This window comes from Notamacropus eugenii, chromosome 1, assembly GCF_028372415.1.
Source record: "Notamacropus eugenii isolate mMacEug1 chromosome 1, mMacEug1.pri_v2, whole genome shotgun sequence".
In the NCBI taxonomy this organism is placed as follows: Eukaryota; Metazoa; Chordata; class Mammalia; order Diprotodontia; family Macropodidae; genus Notamacropus; species Notamacropus eugenii.
This window is the reverse complement of record NC_092872.1, coordinates 77,411,058-77,436,158: the sequence shown is the minus strand read 5'-3', so window position 1 is coordinate 77,436,158 and position 25,101 is coordinate 77,411,058. Positions and strand designations below refer to the sequence as shown.

General features: G+C 41.0%; 1 protein-coding gene across 4 annotated transcripts in view; it reads left to right on the top strand.

The window, feature by feature from the left end:
* FAM219A (family with sequence similarity 219 member A) overlaps positions 1–25,101 on the top strand; it is a 99,988-nt gene that overhangs the window by 7,332 nt on the left and 67,555 nt on the right. Inside the window, exon 1 of one of the 4 annotated variants that reach the window (XM_072606435.1) lies at positions 490–25,101. The exons of the other annotated variants lie outside the window; for them this stretch is intronic. Coding sequence (XP_072462536.1) covers positions 25,087–25,101 — 15 coding nt within the window. The 5' untranslated portion in view covers positions 490–25,086. Of the gene's footprint in view, positions 1–489 lie in introns of those variants that run through there. 4 annotated transcript variants of the gene reach the window in all.

Below are 25,101 nucleotides of genomic sequence, written 5' to 3'. Positions count from 1 at the left end.
ATGAGAAGACTAGTAAGGTAGGAAGGGACTAGGTTATGAAGGGCTTTAAAAGCCAAACAAGGATCTTCTGTTTGAACCTGAAGATAATAGAGAGCCACTGGAGTTTACTTAGCTGTGGAAAGGATGACATGGTCAGAACTGTGTTTTAGGAAGATCATTTTGGTAGCTAAGTGATGGATGGACTAGAGTAAGGAGTGACTTGAGGCAGGGTGAGCAACCAGAAACCTATTGCAATAGTTTAAGTGCAGGGTGTTGAGGGCCTGCACCAGGGTGGTGGGAGTGTTATCAGAAGAGAGAATATATGAGGAATGATGCAAAGGTAGAATCAGTGGAATTTGGCAACAGATTGGATGTATGGAAGGGTTGGGGGAAGAGAGAGAGAGAGACAGAACAAAGAGAAGGCTGAGTAAAGGGTGACTGGAAGGATGGTGGTAGCCTCAACAGTAATGAGGAAGTTAGGTAGAGGGGAGGGTTTGGGGAGCAGAGGGGGAAAAATGAGTTTCGTTTTAGATGAGTTGAAAATGTCTATGCAATATCCAACTCCAGATGTACAATAGACATTTGGGGATGTAAGACTGGAGGTTAAGAGAGAGGCTGCGATTAGATAAGTAGGTCTAAGGGATGCTAATTCAATCCATCAGAGCTGACGGGATCACCATGAAGTAGTATAGAGGGAGAAGAATGGGCACATCCTGGATGGAGATTCAAAAAAGGATCCTAAGAAGGAGAACCAAGAGAGGGCAGCGTTGCTGAAACCTAGAGAGGAAGTCTATCAAGGAGAAGAAGAGCCAGTATATGAACCTGACTCCAGAAAGAACATTCTTTAAATACTAGACTTAGAGTCAGAGAACATGTTTTCCTACTCAGATAGTGGGCAGTGCTCTTTCCATTGGGAAATAGGCTGGATTTGCAGTTAGAAGCTCAGTCAAATTCTAGCTCTGCTACTTATTTTGCTAATGACTTGCTACTTATTTCCCAGACCTTCTTAATCTTTGTGCCTTCCTTCTGACACAATCTCCAGTTTTTTCAGTATGTGTCTTGATCGTACATCGTATTGGCATGTTGTTTCTCTCATTTATAAACTATGAGCTCCTTCTGAGCAGGGACTTCTAAACAAATCTGTCTTTTTATCCCTATTGCATAGCACAGTAACTGGCACATAGTAAGTGATTGATTAAATGTCTGTTAACTTTACCTCTGTGACCTTAGGCAAGTCAGTGTAACCTCTCTGGACCTTAGTTTCCTCATCTGTAAAATGGGGATAGTATCACCTACCTCCCAGGGTTGCTGTGAGGATCAAATAAGATAATTCTAAGTGCTAGATAAATGTTTGTAATGATTATTGTTAGGTCAGTGGTTGGTGGTTTGAAGAAACAGTGGGGAATAGTGGAAAAGCCCTCAAAATGGAGGCAGGAAAGATGGGTTCAGAGCCTCCTTCTGGCAAGTCACTTCACTTTTCTCTACTTCAGTTTCCTCATCTATAAAATGGACATAACTCCTAACATACTTATATGTCACAAGGATGTTAGGTCCCAATGAGACAGGATTTGAGTATTTTATAAGCCTTAAAGGGCTCTATAGGCTATTCAGAGTGTCCCAAAAGTCTTAGTGCTATGTTAGGCCTTAAAAATGCACTAGGACATCATGTGTAAATGTCAGCTATTTTTAGGATGTGGATAGAGGATACGGAAGAAGGAAATGATCCAGTTTCTGATTGTGTTGGGAAGATGAGTTGCATTCATGAAAGGACTTAAAAAACAGAGGACCAGATATGAAATGCCCAAATGTTGTAGAACATGAAACTGTCACAAATCTTGAAGGACCACATGAGAAAACTGGAGTTGTGAGGATAGGCTTCAGGAAGGAAATAACACAACTCCGCCTTGAAGGATAGATGGAAGCCATTTAAGTAGAAGAGAGCGTTCCAGAAAGAGAGAAAGAGAGAACACACAGTCATAAGGCCCTGGATGGAGAGTTGGAAGGAGGTCCTGAGGCCATCCAGGCCAACCCTTCATAGGACCAAACATGTGAATTCAAGAAGGAGACAGTTTTCCACTGGTTTATCCCCAGTGACTAGAATGTCCGCACTCCCCACCTCTTAGAATCCCTAGATTTTTTTAAAGTACAGCCCAGGTACCACCTCCTTATAGCCCTTTCCTTGTATGCCCCCCCCACCCCATCATTAGTGATCTCTGCCCCTTGACATTAATTTATACATATTTTGTGCTTACTTATCTTTTCTCATCCCATTTTCCATACATACATCAAATAGAAGCTCTTGAAGGGAAGGGATTATTTTATTTTTGTCTTGCATTTCTAGCTCTTGGCACAGTGTTTTACACATAGTAGGTGCTTAATTTATTGAATGGTGTACATGAGAGACAGTGAAGAGTTCCAGTAAAGTGGAATTTCTTGTGTAAACTAATTGGGCCACGGAGGGTCTGGGCTCCCTGATGAAAGATTTACTCCAGAGTATCTAGTAATTCAGTGATAGAGCTGGGGAGTAAGTGCAGGGCTCACCTTTGGTAGTCTGTTACAAATCTGTCTTTCTAGAGCCCTTTCACTTTGTAATATCACACAAGTTTTTGAGGGTGAGGAAGATGGGCAAGGCATGTGAAGGCCCAGTCAGCCCCTCTTTAGCAGCAAAAATGATGACTGTGCTCTCCAGCTTTGTTGTGAGGATGGAAAAAGCTATTAATAGAGTGGGGATCTTTAATATTTAACTAGCAAAATTCCCATTTCTGCTAATGATGAGGCTCCTGCACAAGTCTTTTAACATTGAGCGACTAACTCACATCCTTCCAGAGATGAGAAAACATCTGGTGCTCTAAGAAGGCTGAATGCTGGTACTTTGTGTCCTGGCCCTCATATGTCAGTAATGGTTTGCTTAATGTTTTCCTCACAAATACAAAAATCAAATGCTAAAGGATATTGAACTGGGGGCAGGTCCTGTTGTCTAGCGGAGGAGCTGCCAGCTATAAAGCAAAATCAGACAGATTCATAAGCCCTTGCAAATTAACATGCAGATTGCATCAGCTGGTAAGAGGGATTTGCTGGTTGTGCTACTGTACCAACAGAATCATGAAGCCCAGCCTGAGAGAATTCCTAGGATCACTGATACTCCCATTCCCTGGGTTTGTTGCTTTTAGCAGGCCTTCTCTTATCTGTTCGAGCATTGGCTGAATAAAGAACGTGACCAGTCCAGAAGGTTAATGGAAATGCTGGGAGGCAGAAGGATGCAGTGTTTCTATGGATGGGATGAAGGTTTGGGAGATAAAATGAGGAATAAAAAATAAGGGGATCAATGACACATAGGCTGTCCAGAGGTAAAGAAGCAGCAAAGAATATTGCTCGTGAAACAGGTTTAATATATCTGTCAGCCACAGTCCCATAGTCCACTAATTGTACTGACTTATACTGTTAGCCTTTTTCAAAGGTTTCAGTGACTGACCACTTCTGAATTTTTAAATATTGGCTTTAAGATTTGTCACAAAAGTCACATGGATGGGTTTCCAGCATCTGAAGATTTAAGAAGTCTCTCTTGACTTTGGAAGTGATCCAAGCCTTGTTTTCCTGGAATTCAACTGACTAGGCTGGGCAAAGTCAGGAGTGAGATGGCATAAACTGAGGGAAAGCTTTGACTTCTTTCAGCAGCCTTGAGCACTTCCCAGAGCTCTGCCATAGACTGAATGGAGTTTTTCCATGTGTTAATGGGATGAAGAGAAGACCATTTTCTTCCTTTTTGACATCTTTGTGGCAAGGTCTAAAAGGGCTCTGTAAGATGCTCTGAAGACATCAGGTGATTCTTTGTAGTAACTTTAGGACCAGTAGTAATAGCAATAATGCCCTGCTGCTTCAAGATTTAAGATTTTTGAAGGCCAGAGGGCTAGAAAAAGGGAACGCAGATATGGTCATTGTGCCTTCTTCTGTTTTCCACATAAACTGTCCACAGATAGAAAAGAGCAGGTGGGAGGCCTTGAAAAGAATTCAATTGACTGTTGCTTCTGTGGAACCATTTTTTGTTAGTCGTGAAATTCCATCTCGGCTTGTGCACAAGTCTCTTTGGAAGAGCACACAATTGCTGCTGCTTTATGTTCAATACCTAGCATTTCACCAGGACCTCAGAGGATGCCATTTTCAATCTGTTGTCTTCCTGCAGACCTAAGACAGGTTCTGTGGTGACCTTCTTGGTAGCTTTCTTCTGAATTCATATGTGTGTGTGTGTTCGTCCTTGCCAAAGAAGATCTTCTCATTAGAAATGATGATGTGACTTGCACTTGACTTTGTTTTGAGTGAGGGAGGGCTGTGCAGGTCACCAGCCTCACTTCTCCTCCAGAGGATGACTGGAGATGACCCAGGATGAGGCAATTGGGGTTAAGTGACTTGCCCAAGGTCACACAGCTTGTGAGTGTCAGGTGTCTGAGGTGACATTTGCACTCAGGTCCTCCTGACTCCTGCACTGGTGCTCTATCCACTGCACCACCTAGCTGCCCTTCTGAATTCATATAGGTACCAGCTAAGGAGCAGTAGGCCTATGGGCTTTGCTTAGGGAGACTCCCAGGCTTTCTCTCTTTATTGAAAGTGTTCCTTACACAGACCTCCCTCGTTTTCAGAGTCTTGCTTATCCCTTCTGGTTTTTTACTTGTCTTCTCCATCTCCTGGCTTTTTTTCCCCCCAAAAAAACGCGTTTATTAAGTGACTACTACTTGAAATATTAGGAGATAGACAAGCTCTGACCCCTCTCCACAAGAAACTTAAAATCTAGTGGAGATAGGACACAGATAACTACAATACAAGGCAGATTATGCAAATGAAGTCATAAACAGGGTACTATGGGATCCAAAAGTAAGGAGAGAACACTCTAGTTTGGGCCACCTGTGAAGACTTTGTGAAGGTGCCCCCAGCTGCCACTCTGAGGAAATAGTCTCTCAGTAACTGTCTGTTCTCTTCTGTACAGTACCTAAATAGAAACGCTTAAATATCCAATATGTAAATAGAAATTAATGCGAACTCCCTTGAGGCTGAACAGTCTTAAGATCAAGTAAAACTTCTAGCCGATTAACCTCTGTGTTCTGGGATAAGAGCATCTCTTTTCCCATAATTCTAGTGTGAACTCTGCTCCTGGTTGTATCTAAAGAGCCATGTGCTGCCTAGGTTTATTTCTCTCTTTCAGTTTTTCCAGGCATTTCCTGGCTTTGGAAAATGGCTCGTGGAAAAATACTGTGTTGGCAAAGGCTCTTGTCACTCACAAGATTCACCACATCTCGCCCACAGAACACTCAGAGCCTTTTGACCAGTGTGGGTGGCCTTTTCATGTTTTGCCTTTTGCTTATTTATTTTTAATTTAACAGAAGTCCTGCCACCCTGTCTATATGGTAATTTGTGGATCAGAACAACTTAGCCTACCCAACTTGCCATTGGAATTGTTTCTTCCTTGTCTTTCTGCTGCTTGTAGTAAACACTGTGGCAAACAGTTCTGGAAGGCAGTTGGTGTAAATTGCTGTTCTCTCAGGCAGATCCAATATTATCAGATGAGTATTTGCAAAGAGCTTTCTTCCTTCCTTTTGGGGCTTGACAATAAGTTAATGATCTTCCCCCTACCCCCATTCCTTCCAGTATTCTCCCTCCTAAAACTTGCTTGCAAGTCGAGTAAGACTGCATAGAGTTTTAATGTTATATATATCAGAGCCAGGAGATACTTGAGGGTGAGCCCTCAGGGAGTCATTTTTCCATATTGGGCTTGGCAAGTGTGATAAAATTCCAGGTGGTCAATAGAACTATTGGCTGAACTGGGGCCATAGGGATGGGGTGGAAATGGCCAAGGTCATAGAATTCTTATAGGTAAGCCCTAAGTAGTCAGGCTGCAACGCAAGCCCAGTAGAGAGACTGAATCAAGGAAGCCCTGCTGAATTGTAGCACAGCAGGATGCCTGAGTGATACTGTTGGGCCTGTGACTTTGCTGCTGCTGTTTGGTTATGTGGGCTTTTTAGGCAGTCAGGCATTGGTTATTCTCCACTCAATGAAGTCCTAGTGAACCATTCTCCCTCTAGTTGGCTGCATCCTTTTCAATCAGTACCTGAGGAAGCCAGGGAAGGCTGAGAATTGGTGAGCTTAAACTGGAACCAGGATTGGCACTGACGGAAGTTTGCACCATTCTGGATCCTCTCCCAGTGCACTAGCTTGCTATTAACACTTCCCTTATCCTTTACCCTAGGGGCTTAAAATGGGAAGTGGAGAGCCTGGCATTTGGAATTGTGGGCCTGGAATTCATGAAGGAGGTCATGCTGGAGTTCTAGATTGGAGAATGATTTGCATAGAGTGACAATTTAAATTATCTGAGCAAATAAGATTGCTGAAGGAGAAAGCATAAAGAAGAGGCCATAGGACAAAACATTAGTGAATTATCTGCCGTAAAGGTCCTGAGGAAGTAGAAACAGTGGGAACGCTTTATAGAGGTAGAGAGAAAACTAAAAAAGTATAAGTCTGTGAAGATGAGAGGAAGGGAGAGAGAGAGAGGAGAGGAGGGGAGGGGAGGAGAGGAGAGGGGAGGAGACAGAAGAGAGAGAGAGAGAGAAAGAAAGAAAGGAAGAAAGAAAGAAAGAAAAAAGAAAGAAAGAAAGAAAGAAAGAAGAAAGAAAGAAAGAAAGAAAGAAAGAAAGAAAGAAAGAAAGAAAGAAAGAAAGAAAGAAAGCTGAAGACCCAATGATTGTCTATTAGCTCAAAGTTAAAATAGCCTCCTTTCTTTGGTATCCCAATCTGCCTCTAGCCTGCCTTTCTAGGTTTGTTACACATTATTCCCCTTTTTACATGCTATGTTCTAGCCAAAATGGCCTACTTTTCTACCTTTTACATCGCTTTCCATTTTCTATCTCTGTGATCTTGTACAAGCTGTTTTCTACAGTGCCTTCCCTCCTTACCTATAGATGTCACTGTGTATAGAGTACTAGACTTGGAGTCAGGAAGACCTGAGTTCAAATCCAGCCCCAGATACTAGCTGTGTGACCCTGGGCAAGGCACTTACTTAATCTGCCTCTGTTTCCTCACCTGTCAAATGGGAATAATAATTGCATCTATTTCCCAGGGATATTATTGTAAGGATAAAATGAAATAATACTGTAGAATACTTTGCAAACCTTGAAGCAACTCTTAGAATCCCTAACTTCCTTCAAAATTCTGCTGAAATCCTTCGGCTGCTAGTCTGCTTCATGGAAATTGTTGTTGTTGTGCGGTGATTTCAGTCATGCCCAACTGTCTCTCAACCCATCTGGGATTTTCTTGGCAAAGATACTGGCACAGTGTGTCATTTCCTTCTCTAGCTTATTTTACAGATGAGGAAATTAAGGCAAACAGGGTTAAGGGACTTACCCAGGGTCACCCAGCTAGTAAGAGTCTGAGGCTGGACCTGAACTCAGGGAGATGAGTCTTCCTGACTCTGGGGCTGGCACTCCAGCCATTGCTCCACCTATGAATTTGTTTTGTATTTACTTACTCATGTATGCGTTTCCCCCACAGAATATAAGCTCTTTGAGGTCAGAGATCATTTAATCTTTTTTCTCTGTCCCCTGTACATAGAGCAGCTCCTGGTATATAGTGATATACACTGTGCTAGAGACACATGTGTGGGAACACTCTATAGTGGGAAGAGCGCTTGATCTGGAGTCAAGTGACCTAAGTCACTTAACCTCCTTGCTGGTAGAATGAGACAGTTGGACTAGATGATTTTTAAGGTCCTCTCTAACTCAAAGTCTGTGACCCCATGTGGTCAATTGATGAGGGATGTGAAGTAGTTTTGAAGAAGAGGAGTTGGGAAGCTCTTTCCAGGCAGTGCCAGTCTCCTTGGTGAAGTGGGTAGATACAGGGTCGAGCTGCAGTTGGCTCACAAGAACTGAGGGAAAAAATTGGAACAGTCCCTGTGGGGAATGAGAAGAGTCAATAAGAGTAGTGCTGAGCAGCAGTAAAGGCCTAACCGAGGTGAAGCACTCTAAATGTGTAGTAGATAAAGTCTAGCTTAATTCATAGTTTTCTCCAGTAACATTCAGCAGCTGGGAACTCAGAGTAGGAGTTAGTCAGGGTTGAGTATCAGTAGGCCTGTAGTGCACAAAGGAGGCAGCAAATATTAAGAAGGAGCCATGACTATAATTCAGTTCTGTGCTCAATCCATGCTCCATCCACTGCAGCTCTGGGCTAATTAGCCATCAAGACCTGATTCTGTGCAAGCTTACTCTTGCTTTGTTACTGCCAGAGTCACTTTGGTTCATTTGTGAAGTGAGGGAGCTGAACAAGAGGCTGTCATCCCTGCCAACACGTATATCTTGGAACTCTTCAGTTCTGGAGTCGGGATGATAGGAGCCCTTAAATTTGAAGAGTGGGCTCCTTTCCTTACTAAGAACCTTATAATTTGGTTGAGGAGAAAAAATATCTTAGTTTAACTTTCTTTAAAATAAAGTATCTTAAGAGTACTCATTAACAAACAACATAGCAGTAGCCCAGTGTGATGTGAAGGGGACTGGATTTGGAGTTAGGGAGACCTGAGTTCCACTCATTTCTGCATCTGTCACCAACTGTGTGACTTCTTTGAGTATCAGTTTCCTCATCTGCAGAATGGAGCTAAGAATATCCGTAGTACCCTCCTTGTGGGGTTGTCATAAGGATCAAATGAGAATATAGATATATATTATGTATAATAGATATATATGCTATCTATAGTATGTATAATATAATATAATGTAGATACAGATAGAATATAGATATAAAACACTGTGCAAACTTTAAAGCTCTATACAAATGTTATTAAATTTTTTTTTTACTAATTCTTTTATTATTACCCCTAAGTGTTGTTTAGTACTTCATTGTGCTATATAGGAAGAAGAAATTATTCATTTCCTAGGGTTATTTTAATTAGAACTTATTTCCCTTTATACTTTGTCATTCCCCTATATCTACTCAAAGCCTGCTATGGCCAATAGTTATTTCTAGTTTGAGCTACTGAGACTTGCTCTGTGGTTACACCCACTTCTCCCCTGGAGAGGTCAAGGCATTGCGGGGTGGGAGGGGGTGGGGGGATGGAGCTTTGTCCCAAACTAAATATACCATCTGCTTTTACTTTCTTCTTTTGCATGTTTCAGAATAGTTAGAGGTTGTTCTTAGAAATCAAAGAGATGCACAGTTGGTATATCTTTACACTAAACTGTAATGCCATTATTGATTAGAATGGAGAAGAGAGGGGAAGAGTCTAGGTAATAGGAAGACCAATTTTTAGCATGGAAAGTTATCAAGTTATGATATTAGTATTCTCCCCTAGAACCTGGCAACAGCCACTCTTCCAAATACTTTGCCTTCTTTAGTTATAAAGCAAGTTAGATTTATGCTTTTCATCGTCTTTCTTAGACTTTCTTTACCTGTAACATTACTAACCTGCCATCAGTTTTTATCACTTGATTGCATCACATCTTTCCCTTGCCACCTTTTGTCTTTTCAACAGAAAGACTTAGAGGGTAGCCCCACAGTCAGCTAGAATTGGGCGGTCAGCTGAGCTAACACTTCCAGACTTCTAGCCATTGTGCCATGAGCCTTTATTGGAACGAACCAATCAGTTTCTGAGATTAGAGTCAGGGCTTCTTTCCTTATGCCTGGCAAGTGAGTAGGATTATAAGATGTGCTCTGCCTCAGTTTTTCCATTGAAGCCAGGAGGGGGTGGCAGGAAGGTGCTCTGGTGCAGAGGGTGGGCACAATAGTTCTCAAACTCAGATTACTTCCAATTTAAGGAAGGATCCATTACATAGATGTGAAAGAATAAGTCTGATTTCAGTCCTTGGCAGGCATCTCCTGAGTGATTCGTCCTTCATTCTTCAATGTTCTCTCACTGATTCACTAGGCTTCCTTTTTTGAGCATCAAGGCATTGTTTCTGAAACAACTGGTCCAGGCAGGCCCCCTGAATCTGGTCTTGTGGGTCAGTCAGAGCTTGACTATTGTACGCTGATGGGAAAGGAAAGCATTTGAGAAGGACAAGGCTGTTTAGCTTTTTCTGGACTTCATCTGATTGTTAGGAGACATTATGAAACCATCCGGCTCTCTCCTTATCTCTTTCCTCTATCTGGCTATAGCATGATGCCTTGGAGGGCTAAAAGCACAGTTGATAATGCCTGGATCCTGTAGCATTACAGAGATCCTTTGGTCCACTAAATTCCTAACAAGAAATTTGTGATTTTGGTTCTGATTCTTTTTAAATTTATGTATCTATAGATGCAGAAATGTACTTGCTTACTTGGAGCCAGTAGGGAACAAAGAACTAGGGATCTGCTGCAGTCATTCATTTACATATTTATCAAAATACTCTTCTGGAAGATGTTTGTGGACCTTTACAAAGCCATTTGCTGGTTCATCTTCCCCAGACCAAAGATGTGACCCCAAATTTTGCATGTATTTTGAGCCCCTCCCTAACAATGCAGACTATGTAAAAATCCTTTTTTATATGAGAATTACACCTTCATTTTTGCACTCACTCCAGTTTTAAGATTCCGGAATGGTTGAGGCAGTGTGGTGTAGTCTGTGGAGCGCTAAACTTGGTTGTTGTTGTGTTTGCCCTTCGTTCTTGAAGAGGACCGTGACATCCAGATGATGCTGTGACTTGCCGCTGACTTTGATTTGAGAGAGAGAGAGCTGTGCAAGATCACCAGCCTCACTTTCTCCTCCTGAGCCATCTTACTCAGCTTGGTATATGGCAGACCTGGGTGACTCTGGGCAAGTCTCTGAGCCTCAGTTTGCTTATCTATAAAATGGAGATAAGAGTAAGAAAGAGCTAGGTGATCAAGACCTTAGGAAAGGTGATTTGGAAGAAGCTTCTGTTGATGTGGCCAGGGGCGGTTCTTCATTTAGTTCCTGTTCAGGGAAGGTTGCCTGAATGAACCTACTTGGGATAAGCATGAAGAGCTTAATTGGCTGTAGGTATTGATACTGTGTTCTTGGGAATCTTACAACCTTTTCTTCTCCTACGTTCAGTGTTCTACTTGTCCTTGAGAGAATCACCTTCCCTTTCTGCTACCATTGGATGTTTTCCTGGTATCCTCCTTCATTTGCTACTCCCTTTTTTCTCACGTTCTCTTGTTCAGCAGCTGCTGGTCGGGTTGGCATCTCTTTGGAGAGAGAGGTCTGGGTCAGATGTGGTTCACAGCTCTCTTTCGTTCTTCAGAGCTAAGAGCATGTGGTGTTTCTTTTTGTTTGTTTTTATATCTCTGGTGCCTAGCACAGTGTCTGATGTATAATAGGTACTTCATAAATGCTTGTTGGTCCCTTTTGCCTTCTCCATGAAGGGGGGGAGAGGAGGGGAGTTGCTTATTTGCCTCATCATCACATAGATTCCACAGTTAAAGTTCCATAGTTCTATAGTATAAAACCACAGTCATTATATATTATGAAAAAAAAAACTAGCATGTCCTCTCACAATAATATTGGTTCTCATTATATTATCTGTTCTTGTTGCATGGTGTTATGGAAGTCAGGGGACCTGTTTCTGTTCCCAGAGAGAGATCCTTGCCATGCCCTGGGACCTTGGCAGAGCTACTTAATTTGGGGGACAGGGGGACTCTCAGTTTCCCTGTCTGTAAAATGAGGGTAATAATCTTTAGCCTGCTCACCTCGCAAGATTGCTGGAAATATTAGAGCATAGTAAATATGAAGGCGATATATAGTGCTACACAAATGTCAGTGATGTATTTCTCTGAATTATCTGTTTTTAGATTAGAAGTTTTTAGATGAAGAATCTAATAACTGAGCTTTGTTGTCTGAAGCCAGGCTGAGTGTGTGGCTATGAGATAGGTAGATTTGGGGCTGTGGAAAGAGTAACAAGAGCCACAAGAACTGACACACAGGCTTTGTGACCCAGAACAAGTCACTTCACCTATACAGGATTTGGTTTCCTTCTCTGTGAAGTGAAAATTCAGGGCTTCTTAAACTGTGGGGGTCACAACTCATAGCTTAAGAAGTATTTAAGGGGTTGAAAATAGAAAAAGTTTAAGAAGCCCTGGACTAGATGATTTCTAAAATTCCTTCCAGGCTTAAAATAAATAAAACATGTTTTATGGTAGTGATAGGAATGATGCAGATCATAGAGAGAAGACTGTAAGCAGGTTTGAATAAAGAAATACCCCTCTGCCTCGTATAGGCCCACTGAGTCATTCTAACCTGGCAAGATCTGGCCCAAGGAGAAATTATGGGAAGCGGGGGAATTAAACTTAAAACCTCATATCTCAGATCAGTGGTTCTAAATCTGGAGTCCATCACCTTCTTTAAAAAAAAAAATATGTTGACAATTATTTTTCAATAAAATTCATTTCCTTTTTAATCTTATGAGTATTTTTATTTTATCATTTTAAAAACATTCTGAGAAGGGGTCCATAGACTTCAACAGACTACCAAAGGGATTCAGAACAGAAAAAAAGCCTAGAACCCTCTACTACACTGTCTTCTCAATTCCACAAGCATCCTGTAGCAGTTTGGTCTGGAAGTACTGTAGAAAGTAGGAACCAGAAAAATGGGGTACATACCTGATTTATGAACTTTCATATAACATGTCTTTGGGCTTTTGGTCTTGCTTCAATGTTTACCTCCCAGGTCTGTGTAATCTCACTTGATTTTGCTAGTTTAGGTTGGTGACTAGAGTCTGAGAGTGAGATGCTCTTTGGTAGCATATGGTAGTAAGAGAAGCAGATGAAAAGAAACGATTTGGTTGGCCCAGGGCTGATAGAAATGGGAGCAGGGTACTTCCTGAAAGAGCTGAGGTAGGCTGTGCAGGTAAATTGGGTCTTTTGTGGATGAATGTAGGAGGCAATTGATGGCAATTGGTGCATTTACCATGATGTTTTTTGGGAGTAGAATTAGCAGGGTTTTTTGTCTCTTCCCCCATTCCTCCTTAAAGTAGAGAAAGTAAAAAGAAATTACCCTAGCAAGGAAGGAGAACAACTTTCATAACTTTCTCCCACCCAGCTTCTAATATGATAAAGCCAGACCAGCATTCTAATCAGATTGTAGAGAGATGAATTTTTCCAAGAAGCAGTGCCTGTGGTCTTTGGTTATTCTAAGATTATCGTAGGTTTTGATTTCCTTGTTGTATAATTCTTAGAAACTTAAAATATTAGGGTGAAAAGGACTCATGGAAATGATCTAATTGAACTACTCATTTTTACACATGAAGAAACGGAGGTCCAAAAGAGATTAAGTGATTGCCAAAGCCGCTCAAGTAGTGAGGACAATGACTTGAACCCGGTGTTCTTATTCTTGTGACAATGATTTTCCCACTTCTCCTCAAGGTCATTTAATTTCAGCCTCTCCTCATTTTAAGATGAAATTGAAGCCTTGAGAAATGGACTCATTCAGGCTCTCGGTAGTTTTGTAAGTTTTATGAGATGAACTATGTGTATTTTTTTAACCTGTAGAGTGCTATATACATGTTATTTCTTAGCATTTTTTCCTTACTTCCTTTAGTTACTAGTAAAATTCATTTTCAAAAATCCATCCTCTAACTTGGGGTGACATGAGGATGAAAGGCCTTTTTCACAATGAAATCAGGAGAATCTAAAGGATCTGGAGTCCCCAGAATCACTGCCCAGCTAGGTAACCAAGGTAAAGAGAGAGGAAGGCTGTCTGTTCCATAAATTTGGGGGAGATGCAGACCCAGTAGAAATAAAAGAGAAAAGCCTATGTGGGCTTAAAATGGAGATGCAGCAGACGTCTTTTGGGCCTTGGCAATTTCTTTACAGAGTCTAATGAACTGAGGAACTGAGATGGCCCTTCTTAGCCTTCAGATCTCCCTCTTTGGCTGTATTATAAAATTAAGTCTTGGAGGGTTAACTCTAGCTCGTTCATATACACAAATACAAGACTCCTTACTGCATTGTTATCTCATTGAGTAGTTTCTTCAGTATTGCACAGCTAGAGGGCCAAGTGTGAATGAAAGATGGAACACAGAGCACTAAAGAATTTATGCTGAAGACAGTTATTACTAGTAAAATCTTTTCCTTATCTCCCAGTGCACCCCATCCATCAGTTCCTACAAGGTTTTCTGAGATGCCTTTTCTCCCCAGCTCCACACTTATTGAATATGTCGTTTTAGATCAGTCATTTGACAAATAATGATTGAGCCTTTACTCAGTGCAAGGCATTGAGGGATAAGAAGTGTAAGATACAATCTTTGCCTTCAAGGTGCTTATAGTCTCACTGGGGAAACAAAACCTAAGCGTGGTGAAAACTGCTTACCAGTGTAAAAGGAGAGACAAATAAGAGTTCCTTACAGTGACATAAGCAATGACAGAAAACAATACAGGCAGTGAAGATATGAATGAGCATTTATTAAATGCTTAATATGTGCAAAGCACTGTGCTAAGTGCTGGGGATACAGATAGAAAAGCAAGATGGTCCCTGAGGTCAAAGAGCTCACATTATGTATAGGAGGCTTCAGCTGCAAGTCAGATGGAAAGGTTTCATAGTCCTTAGATGGCAGGGGCAAAACAAATGGTAATGTATCTTCTTGAATTTCCACTCCAAAAACCATATCCATTTCTGATGAACCAGCTGATAGTGCCATGAATTTTAGTGGAGACAGCTTTCTTTTCCAAATCTTCAGAAATTGTGGCTGCTGAAGCTGCTAAGGAGGCAGGAACTGTGCCCCCTACCAGTTGGTGGCACTTGGAGGTGGAATGGTTTCACTTGCCTAGCATATGCTGCCTCTTGTCTTTCAGGATCCTTTGCTGATTCAACTGGATTGTCATGCCTGTCCCATAGGTGGCAGTCAGCAATTGGTGAGGATGGCTAGAGGTTCCTTGCCTATATAATGACTGAGTGGACTAGGCTGCAAGCCCAGCATGTGGTCAGGAAAGAGGGGGTCTGCTATTGTTCCTAAGGCTCTTGGGCTTACCCGTCAGTTGGTGGCAGTGGTGCTGCTGGTGGTGGTAGTCATAAAGATGATGGTTTGCTCCTTGATAATAGTTGCTCACTTCAGTGATGACTTATGGGGCATGGGTGGGTTAATGGTCTAGGCTTTCAAGTATGGCCCTGTGATTGAATCCAAACTTCACAAAACTAATCCCCTTAATAAAAGGATTGACTCAGCTAGAAGGCCACACCCCAGGACCTAGGAGGCCACATGTAGCATCAAGGCTGCAGGTGCCCCAACCTGGTCTAGGAGGTACTTCTATTCCCAAATCTCTTGGGCTTAGAGTCTTACTCTCTCTTCATCAAGGTCTGAAGGGAGGTGCTGGTCAAGGTAGAATGAAAAATCAGAGGTAGTCAATGTGCAGATTGAGACGTATATATTTTGGACGTGACCAATGAAGGAATTTGTTTTGTTCAAACACAAATATTTGTTATGAGGATTTCCCTTTTCTTCCTTTTTCAATGGGGAGGGGAGCAGTGGGAGAGAGAGAAAGTAGATTTTTTCTTATTCAAATAATTTAAAAAAGAAAAATCAGAAGTACTAGAAATTGTTAGGTTTAAGCAGACCAGGAAGGCTTTAAGGAGGAGGTGGTATTTAAGGTCAATCTTAAAAAGGATTTATATAAGCAGAAAATACTAAGGAGGGATATTCTGGGGTTGAAGGGTGACATGAACAAAAGTAAAAAATATACAGAAACTTAAAATATATACAGAAGATAATGAATAAACTAATATAACTAGAACAAAGGATTTGGGAAGATGAACAGGTGTTGATGAGGCTGAAGAAATAAACTGAGGCCAAATTGTTAGCCATGAATCCCAGCTTTAAGAGTTCCATCTGTATTTTGTGACCAGTGAGGGGCCACTGAAAGTTTCCAAGAAAGGGAATAATGGGATCCAAGTGGTGTTTTAGGAAAGCTAATATATGGCAGCCGTCTGTGGAGGATGATGAAGAGACAGGAAGACTCGATAATTGAAACTCTAACAATTCAAGTATGTGATGAGGACTCTGGCAGTGGGAGAGGAAAAGGCTGGATAGATTCAGGAGACTGCAGAGGAAATCATGGCAGGTTGGATGTGGATGAGAAATGAGGGACCAGTCAAAGATGACTCAGGATGAGTGAGAGAATAAATGATAATTAGCGAAGAGGAATCAGGAAGGGAGCTGGATTTGAGAGGAATGTGAATTGTTCAGTTTTAAGAAACTTAATTTGAAGTGAACATCAGCAATTATAGTGGATGGAAATGTCCAGCAGGCAGTTAGAAATGTAGGTATGGAATTCAGGGGAAAAATGGGGCTTCAGATTTGGGAGTCATCAACCATGAGATGATAGCAGAATCCCTGAAATTGTGCGGTCAGGGCAAGCATGTAATAGAATAACAACGGGTCCTGGGTCCAGGTCTAAACCTTGGGTCTGGAGCTGGGGGATGAGAGAAGAAAGCACCATTGAAGGAGTGATCAGAGAGGAGAGGTCCAGATGGCAGGGTCACGAAAGGCAGTTTGGGAGACCATTTCAAGAGGAGGGTGGACAGAAGCGTCAAATATTGCTGAAAGGTCAAAGAAAAATGAAGACTGAGAAAAGACCATTGGATTTGGTGATTAGGAGGTTACTGGTGACCTTTCAGGTTGCAGTCCCAATCTCAATAGAGTAGAGGGAGTTGAAGCCAGATTACTTAAAGAGCAAGGGAACATAGACCTCTCAAGAGATTGGACAGTGATTAGAGGGAGGCAGGAGGCAGGGAAAGTGAATAAACGAGTGATAGAGAAGTGGCAATAAGGTTAAGAAAAAGTACTTTAAAGCTGTTTTGTAGTCACAGAGAAAGGATCCAGTGGAGAGAAATTTGAAGATGCCAAAGGATAACAGATACATCAAGGTCCTGAAGCCAGCTGAGAGAAGATGGGATTAAGACAACAGGTGAAGGGATTCGTTTTGGAAAACTTGGAGAAAACCTCTTCGTCTGAGACAATGGCCATATTGCTATTCAGGCCTGAAAGTCCTAGGTTGAGTACTGCTGTTCTCTCTCCATGTACTAGAAAGTGGGAGCCCTCTCCATTGCTAATTGAGCTACTGTGTATGGTAACAGTTTAGAGGAGGCAGGGATTGAAGAATGCTGATTTTATACCTTGTGTCTCCTAGGTATCCTCTGGGCTTTTAAAAAGCTTTAAATTGGTGAATTCTTAATACTATTTGCAAAACCCCTCTAAAAACTGTGTTACTCTAACAGAAGTGATAGCTGTTGTTCAAGTACAGACAGAGGACAATCTAATCACTCATGCAGCAGTACTGACTCTGCAGTACAAATAGGGAGGAAAACCTGGTCTTTGTATAAACAGTTGCAGCTGAGGCATGGAGTACAGTCACTGGGCTGATTAAAAAGGTGGAATGTTGACAGTTTATCTCTTAGGAAGAGTCCAGTAGGGTCAGTGAATTTTCCCCCATACATACCATGACCCTGCACCATTGAGACATTTATCAAGAAGTCAGCCAGGGCAAGCAGCACATATTGGAAGTAGTCAAAATCAGACAGTGAGGCAAATGGTTAATCTGGGTTAGTTAAGGAGAGCTGAACTTTAGAATAAGGCAACAAACTAGCATAGCACTTAGGCAACACTTAGGGCAGGGCAGGGCAGGGCAGGCAAGACACAAGTTAGTACAGTGTCATGGCAAGCAAAGGCTATGGGTCAAACAGCATAGAAAGCTGGTTCTCTGTCTAAGTCCAGACAGGAAGTCCAGGACCCTGGATAGCTCTCTTGGGGACTGTTGCTCAGGCTGTGTCTAGAGTGAGTCTGGAAGCTTTTATCAGAACCTGCTGACTTATTTCATTTATTTCCCATCTTGTTCTACAGATCTCTGTATGTTAAAAGGACCTTGCCCTCATTTTCACCTGGCTTATTTTCTATGGAAAGTTGTATTCATCTCCCAAGAGATTTCAGTCCTTTTGTTAGAAGGGAAGGGCTTTTCATGAGAATGTTCTCCAGTGATGAGAAAAGTTGGTCAGAGAACTCATCTTCCTCAGTGGATAGTTTATCTTCTGGAAAGCATTTGTCTCTTAGAACTGGAATATTGATATTCTTTGCACTTCCCTGATATTTCTTTCCCCAACAGCTCTGCACTTTACAGACCTGCTTTAATTTAACCCTTCTATAAACCTGGGAAAGAACAGGAGATAGACAAAAGGTTTTATCCTGATATAACAAATGGGGACCTGAGACCTAGACAGGGAATTGATTGACCCTCACCTGCTGAAAGTCTGCAAGGATGAAATTAATGTTTTCCTGGGTGACCTTAGCTGAACTGCATTCAGTCTTCTCTGCCTTGATGCTCACTTGCTTGTCATTGCAATTCAATTTGGTTTAACCTGAGAATTCCTAAAGCTCTAGCCCTGGCTGAATCACCCTATGGAAAAAAAAGCCAGGTGTAGAACCACAGGACTAATTATTGACATCTAGATCAGAGGTTATGTGGGTAGATTTCAGTAGGTCTATGAATTTGGATGGGGAAAAAATTAAGTCATTTTCACTAACCTCTAATTGAAGTGTTTGTAATATTTCCTTCAATTATGAATGCAGGCAACAAATATTTGAAGATGAAGTCCCAAGACTTTGCCAGACTACCAGAGGCATCCATGATAGTTACGAATACCAGAGAGAGAGTGTGTGTGTGTTTTGTTGGGACATGGAGTGAGAGGCATTCCTAAAAGTCTTCTTCCTTCCTTCCAGTTGTAACTCAATTCAAAAATAACCTTGTGGGACAGTTTTGTAGAGGAAGGTCGTTGGTGTGTAAAGGGGAATGGGATTTGTTGGGCCAAGATGCAAACTAGTAAGTTGGTATTGTGAATTTGAATTGTGTCTGTCACTTCACTCTTTTGCCTCATGTTTGGTATGTCCACCTTAGAGTATCACTGTGGGAATTATTTAATAAATAAGAGGGAGTTATAAATTCCCTAGTATATTTACGTGATCTTTCCCCATGGACTCTCCCTTAAACCAACCCACAGTGTTTCCTTATCACCCTGCTATGGAGAAAGTAACCAGGTGATGGTGTTTCACATAAAAGAGATTTGATTATCTGATTGAAAGTTCTTTTTGTGCCTCAGACTAGAAATGTTGGCAGTATGAGAGACTGCAGTGAAGTTGCACTCTTGTTGCCAAACTCTCTCTAGATTGATGGGCACTAGTGGTGGTTAGGAGTGGGGCTCAGCTCCCTAGAATCTAGCTCCATATCTCTTACAAATACTTCATTTTCATGAGCCATCGGAAGCTCTGAGAACTTTGATCAAAAGTAATATTCTGAGTCCATGTTGGCATTCCCAGGGGAACCTGAGAAGCAGACCCTGAGGTAGTAGTGAAACTTCTTCATGTTCCAGCATATCTGATTTCTTTCTAACCACAGATGAGCTGCCTACTTAAGTAAGAACCCAGCAGAGAAACTTTGATTGAACCAAAGGAGTCATGAGGGAAGAAAATAGTGGGGTACCTATTATGGTGGGCTAGGCCTCCTTGTATTTTAAATACAAATTTGAGGGTAGGGGTAACGTTGATTAGAGCATCTGGTACCCTACATGTGATGATGGGCAGGAACTTTTAGAGACACTAGAGACACTAGAAACATTAATGAAAGCCCCGGTAACTCTTTGGTAATGGTTGTGGAGGTGTGGCATTTTTCAAGGGACTTTGGGTAGAACTGGGACAGCTGCATTTAATTCTGCCTCGACTTGATCTTCTGGCCTTTTAAGGAATAGATTTCCATATATATCTGGGGTTTGGGTGGCTGAGAAGTTGATACTGTAGTAGGCTGCAGCATTTGCTCTTGGAGCACTGTGACAAAGACAGAAGTAAAGACAAGGCTTAACAGTCAACAAATATTAAGCATTCACTGTCTGTTAGTCGTTGAAAATACACATAAAGAGGGTGAAACAATCCTTCCAGACAAGAAGCTGGCATTCTAGTAAGATCCCTCAGTCTCTCTCTCTCTCTCTCTCTCTCTCTCTCTCACACACACACACACACACACGCACACACTCTCACTTTCACTCACACACATACACACATGCATGTACTTCATACATATGCTACGTATACAACATAAAGTGAATAATTACAAATACGTGTATGGGATATATGGTAGTTAAATATATTATCTATAATATATACATTATAGTATTATATACTATAGCATATAGTGTGAATCCTATAGCATGTGTTAGGTTCAATACAAGGTAGTTTGGGAGGGAGAGTAGTAGGATTTCAAGGTATGAGGAAGGGCTTCCTGCAGAAGATGAGGTTTGAACTGCATCTTAACAGAAGAGAAGGACTCCTGGAGGTGACAATAAAAAGGAAATACATTTCCAGGCATGCAAAAGCACAGAGAGGGAAAATGTATGAGTAATAGAGAGGAATTTAGTTGAGAAAGGGAGGGGAGAGATAAAGAACAGGGCTTTCTGAGATCTTTGTAAACTTGTTTTATTTAATGAAAAATCATGCATTTCTCTTATCCTTTTTTATATTTGTGTAGAAGGTATGTGTAGGAGGAACCTGATCAAGGTTAAAGAAGGAGAAAATACAAGTTATAAATGTCCCTATTGATTCCACATTTGTGCTCTGTCTTGCATTGATGATTTCCCTTTGATGATGTGAACTTTTTTGCTGGGATATTTTGTTGGCCTGGTGACAATTAAGGATGATTGATTCCTAGTTTCAGAGCTTGGCTATTGCTCTGAGGAGGAAGAGGATCTAGAGACATAGAGAGAAAGAGGTGAGAAACAAAACTAGGAGAGGGGCTAGACGTAGAGACTAGACTCAGTTCCCTGAAGAAATCTACATATATTCAAAGCCTTTTCAAGCAGCCACATAACACCAGGAGAAAAGGCCCTAAGAATGGCAGCAGGACAGTATGAGGAAGTTCCTGATAAGGCCTTTTGGAGAACAGAGGAGAAGGTCCAGGACTAGGCAGTAGCCAAAGCTAAGGAGCAGCAAAGGACAGATCCACAATAAGGAGCAAACCTAGACCTTCCCCTTCACTAGTAATGTGTGTTATGTGGACTGTGTAGGCCTAGGACATAGGGATTGATTTTCTGAGGACCCCCCAAATCATATTTCCTATGTGAGAGCCTCACTCTTAAGGTAGCACTAAAAATCTGGAAGACTTTATAGGTCCCTGGTGAATATGGAGACCCAATGAAAAAAGAGAAGATTTCTTTTGACTATTCCTTGCCCTGGATGTAAGTCCTTCCTAATTTGAGTTTTTATAAAATAAAGTTAAATTAAGTCTACCTTTTATTTGATGTATTGTTGGCCTAAGTGCTTATATAGGAACTAATGATGTTCTCAAGGGACACCCTGGGTTAGGGTGTGACTCAAAAGAAGGTGATTTGTGAGATGTCTTCAGGATTGAACCTAATCTTTTTAAACCTAGACCTTTGGGCCCTTGGTCACAAGTAATACTTGAATAAGTATATCAAAACATTGATAATACTTCTCTTTGCTTGATAAGACACAATGGTTATTTTTCTCTTTTAATTGCATTAGATGTTCAGTAGTAATTATCTTATTAAGGAATTGTTATTATATCTCCAAATCCTTGCAAAATTGAAAAAAATCTTTAGCTTAAAAATAAATAAGACCTTACATGAGGGATAAAACCAGATGACTTGAAAGTAGGATCTGAACTGCTGCAGTCACATCAGCAGCAGAACCAGGAGACCACTTTAACCCCAAACCACAGTCTTGTCAACTTAAAGAACACGTAATTAAAGCCAAAGCAATGTGTAGTTGTAATTACTAATCTTAACCCAAGAGAAGAGATATAGAAATGTACCTTCCTCCCTTTGATGTCCCATATTCTGTCAGATGGGGTTGAGATTGTTTAATCATTTTTCTTTTTCTAGAATAAGAAGGTTCACTGGATAGGGGGTAGAGAATATATCCAGAAATGATTGTGATATATATATATATATATTTTTTTTTTTAAGTGTCAATAAAGCTCAAAATAATTTTTAAAAATTTAAGGTTGGATTATGAATTCTAATTTCATCTTTGTCCCAGTTTTACTTTGGGAATGTTGGCAAATCATTTCACTCTCCTGCTTCTGATTCATTACTTCTGACCAAGCATTAAGTTTCATGTAACAGTCTTAGCAATAGAAGTAACACTTCTAACAAGACTGGAGTGGCATCCCTTCCAAGAAGAAGAGGACAGACGCTGATCTCCCTAATATCCTCCAAATCAGAGTTGCCTGTGGTGTTTGATTAAGCTGTAGCCCTTCCAAGGGATGGGTAAGATGACCTCTCGGGATTTTTTTCTAGTCATTTTGATTCTGTGATCTCAGCGGTTGTGCTAAGAGAGAGTTAGAGAGCACCTAGCTGCCTTTGATGAATTGAAAGCACCAGATTCAGATAAAATAACTCCTCTGGTACTGAATGAATTGTCAGATGAGGTTGCTGAGTCACTGTTAGTTATCATAGTATCATAGAGAATACAAGAAGTACAGCAGAATTATTTTAAAAAGAGAGAAAGAAAACTACAGGCCACTAAGCTTAACTTCAATCCCTGGGAAAATTCTTGAGCATATTCTTAAAAGGATTATCAGTGAACATTTAGAAAAAGAAAGCAATCACAGAGAGGCAGTGTAGCTTTGTTAAGAATTGTTAATGCCAGACTAACTTCATTTCTCTTTTTTTGAAGGGATTGCCAGAATGGTAGATCAGAGGAATGCTGTGTACATACTTTGGTAAATGTTAGCTAAACGTTTTTACAGAATCTCATGTAATTTGTGTGGACAGGATGAAGAGGTATGGGCCAGATGATATATACATTTAGGTCAATTAGAAGTTGGTTGAATGGCTGGACCCAAAGGTTAGTCATGAATGGTTATGTTAACGTGGAAAGAAGTATGTAATAGAGTGCCCAGGTATCTATGTGTGGCTTTATGGTATTAACATTTTTATTAATGACCTGTAAAAGAGCATGGAGGGTAAGAGAGGTAAAATGGTAAAGTGAAAAGAACTCTGGACTTGTGATCAGGAGAGACCTTGGTTTGAATACTACTTCTGTCATTAAATGTGTGACTGTGGGCAAATCACCTAACTTATCTGAGTCTCAGTTTCTTCATCTACACAGTGCAGTAGTAATATCTGTACTTTGACCTCAGAAGAGTTGTAAGGATCAAATAAAATAATTAACATAAAGCATTTTGCAACTTCAAAGCAGTATATATGTGTGCATATACACATACATGTATATGTATTCATACATGTGCATGTGTGTATGTGTAATATATATCATTTACACACATATTACAGTGATCATTTATTATCATCCCATGCTTATAAAATTTACAAATGGCAGAAGTCTGGGGGGATAACTAACACATTGGATTATAGCCCAGATCTAAAAAGATCTTGATAGGCCAGAATGTTGGGCTGAGTCAAAGGAGATAAAATTTAAATCAACTTCCCAAGTTCAAGATCGGAGAAGATTGACTAGTTAGTGCTTCATTTGAAAAAATATTTGAATTTATTAGTGGATTACAGATTCAGTGTGAGTCAGCCATGTGGAGTAGCTCTCAGAGAAGCTAATTTGATCTTACACGTCAATAAAAAAGACATCATGTTCTGGACTACGGAAGGCATGGTACTGCCAGAGAGACTCTATGTGGAGTATTGTATTCAATTTTGGCAGGAGTCTGCTCTCTCTTTTACAGGACAGACTTTGTAATCCTTGAGGATAGCTTTACGTCCTGGCACCCTGTCTGTCCATCCTCCCTGCTGTACCCCCAAGACTTCTCTTATCCTACCAAAACAGCCCTAATTCCATTAACTAATGTTTATATGTAATGATTACAAGGCCCTTCACTATCTTGCCTTCTGGATACTCCCCAGCTTATTAGTGTCCTTTCCTCAGCAAGCATTTCATCTTGCATGCATTTTTCAATTTCTCCCTCCCTACTGATTTCTTCCCTTCTGCCTATGAAATATGCTCAAATCACTTTAATCCAAAAAAAAAAAGCATTCCTTTGACCTTTATAACCCCATTCAGCTACAACCCCATCTCACCCATTTCATTGCTAAACTCTATAAAATTCCACCTTTTCACTACCTACTCTGTCTCCTCAACCCTTTGTATTCCCTCATCTGCCTCCACTACTCTATTGAGATACCTGTCTATAGGTCACCAGCGAAGAGGGCCTAGGGACAGCAGCAGCTACCCCTACCCATCCAAATCTAACAAACTTGGAACAATGGGTTGAAGATGTAAAGAAGAAAATTTGACCTTAACATAAGGCCAAAGTAGTATGAGCCACCTCAAGAGATAGGGGACTTCCTCTCACTTGGAGTTCTTTAAATCACAGCTGGACAATTACTGGAACAGACGTATATTAGAGATAAGATTGTTCAAGGTAAGTGTTGAACTAGAATGAGCTTTGAGGTTATATGAGTCTTTGTCCTATATCTATCTATATTCATTTTGTTATGATTACCTAGTTAATTCCCAAAGGCAATGAGGAAGGAAAGAGGAAAGGACAGATATTCTTTACTTTGTAGAGAGGAGAAATAAGACACAAAAAAGGAGGCTCACTTTAAGACACACACCTGCCAAGCCAGAGCAAAGACCCAGGCAGGCATCTGTACTTCTGGGGAGTTTTGTTTGCCAGAGCCCTCTTTTTTCAAGACAAGGCCTGTTGTTCTAAAAGTGTCTCATTTCTTATCTTCTTATCCGTTTGACCAGCTCCATGGAAGCCTCCCCCATCTTGTGTTGGAAGGAAAATCTTTTTGCCAGACACATTGATAGGATGTCAGAAAGCATGAAGTCAAGAACTACTTCCTTTTGCACAGGAAAAGAATCAGAATAGACCTAGTTGCTCATGATTTCTACACGCTGGTAGTTAGAATGAGTTATAAGGCAGACCAGAAAGCAGACAAAATGTCCACAAGGATTTGGCTTTCAGTGTTTAATTATATGTGTGTTGCATGCTAATTGCTGAGCCTGATCTGTGGCTCTCCAGGGAAGCCATTTTGGCTTAGCCGGTAATACCCAAGAACAGTTGGTACACAATGTTTCCATGGTGAAATTGCTTCTTTGACTATGTCTTTCAGCAGGGATTCAACTAGGATAAGCCTTGGGGCCAAAGAGCGCTTAGAAACTCCTACATTGGACTCAAATGCTCAACTTCCAG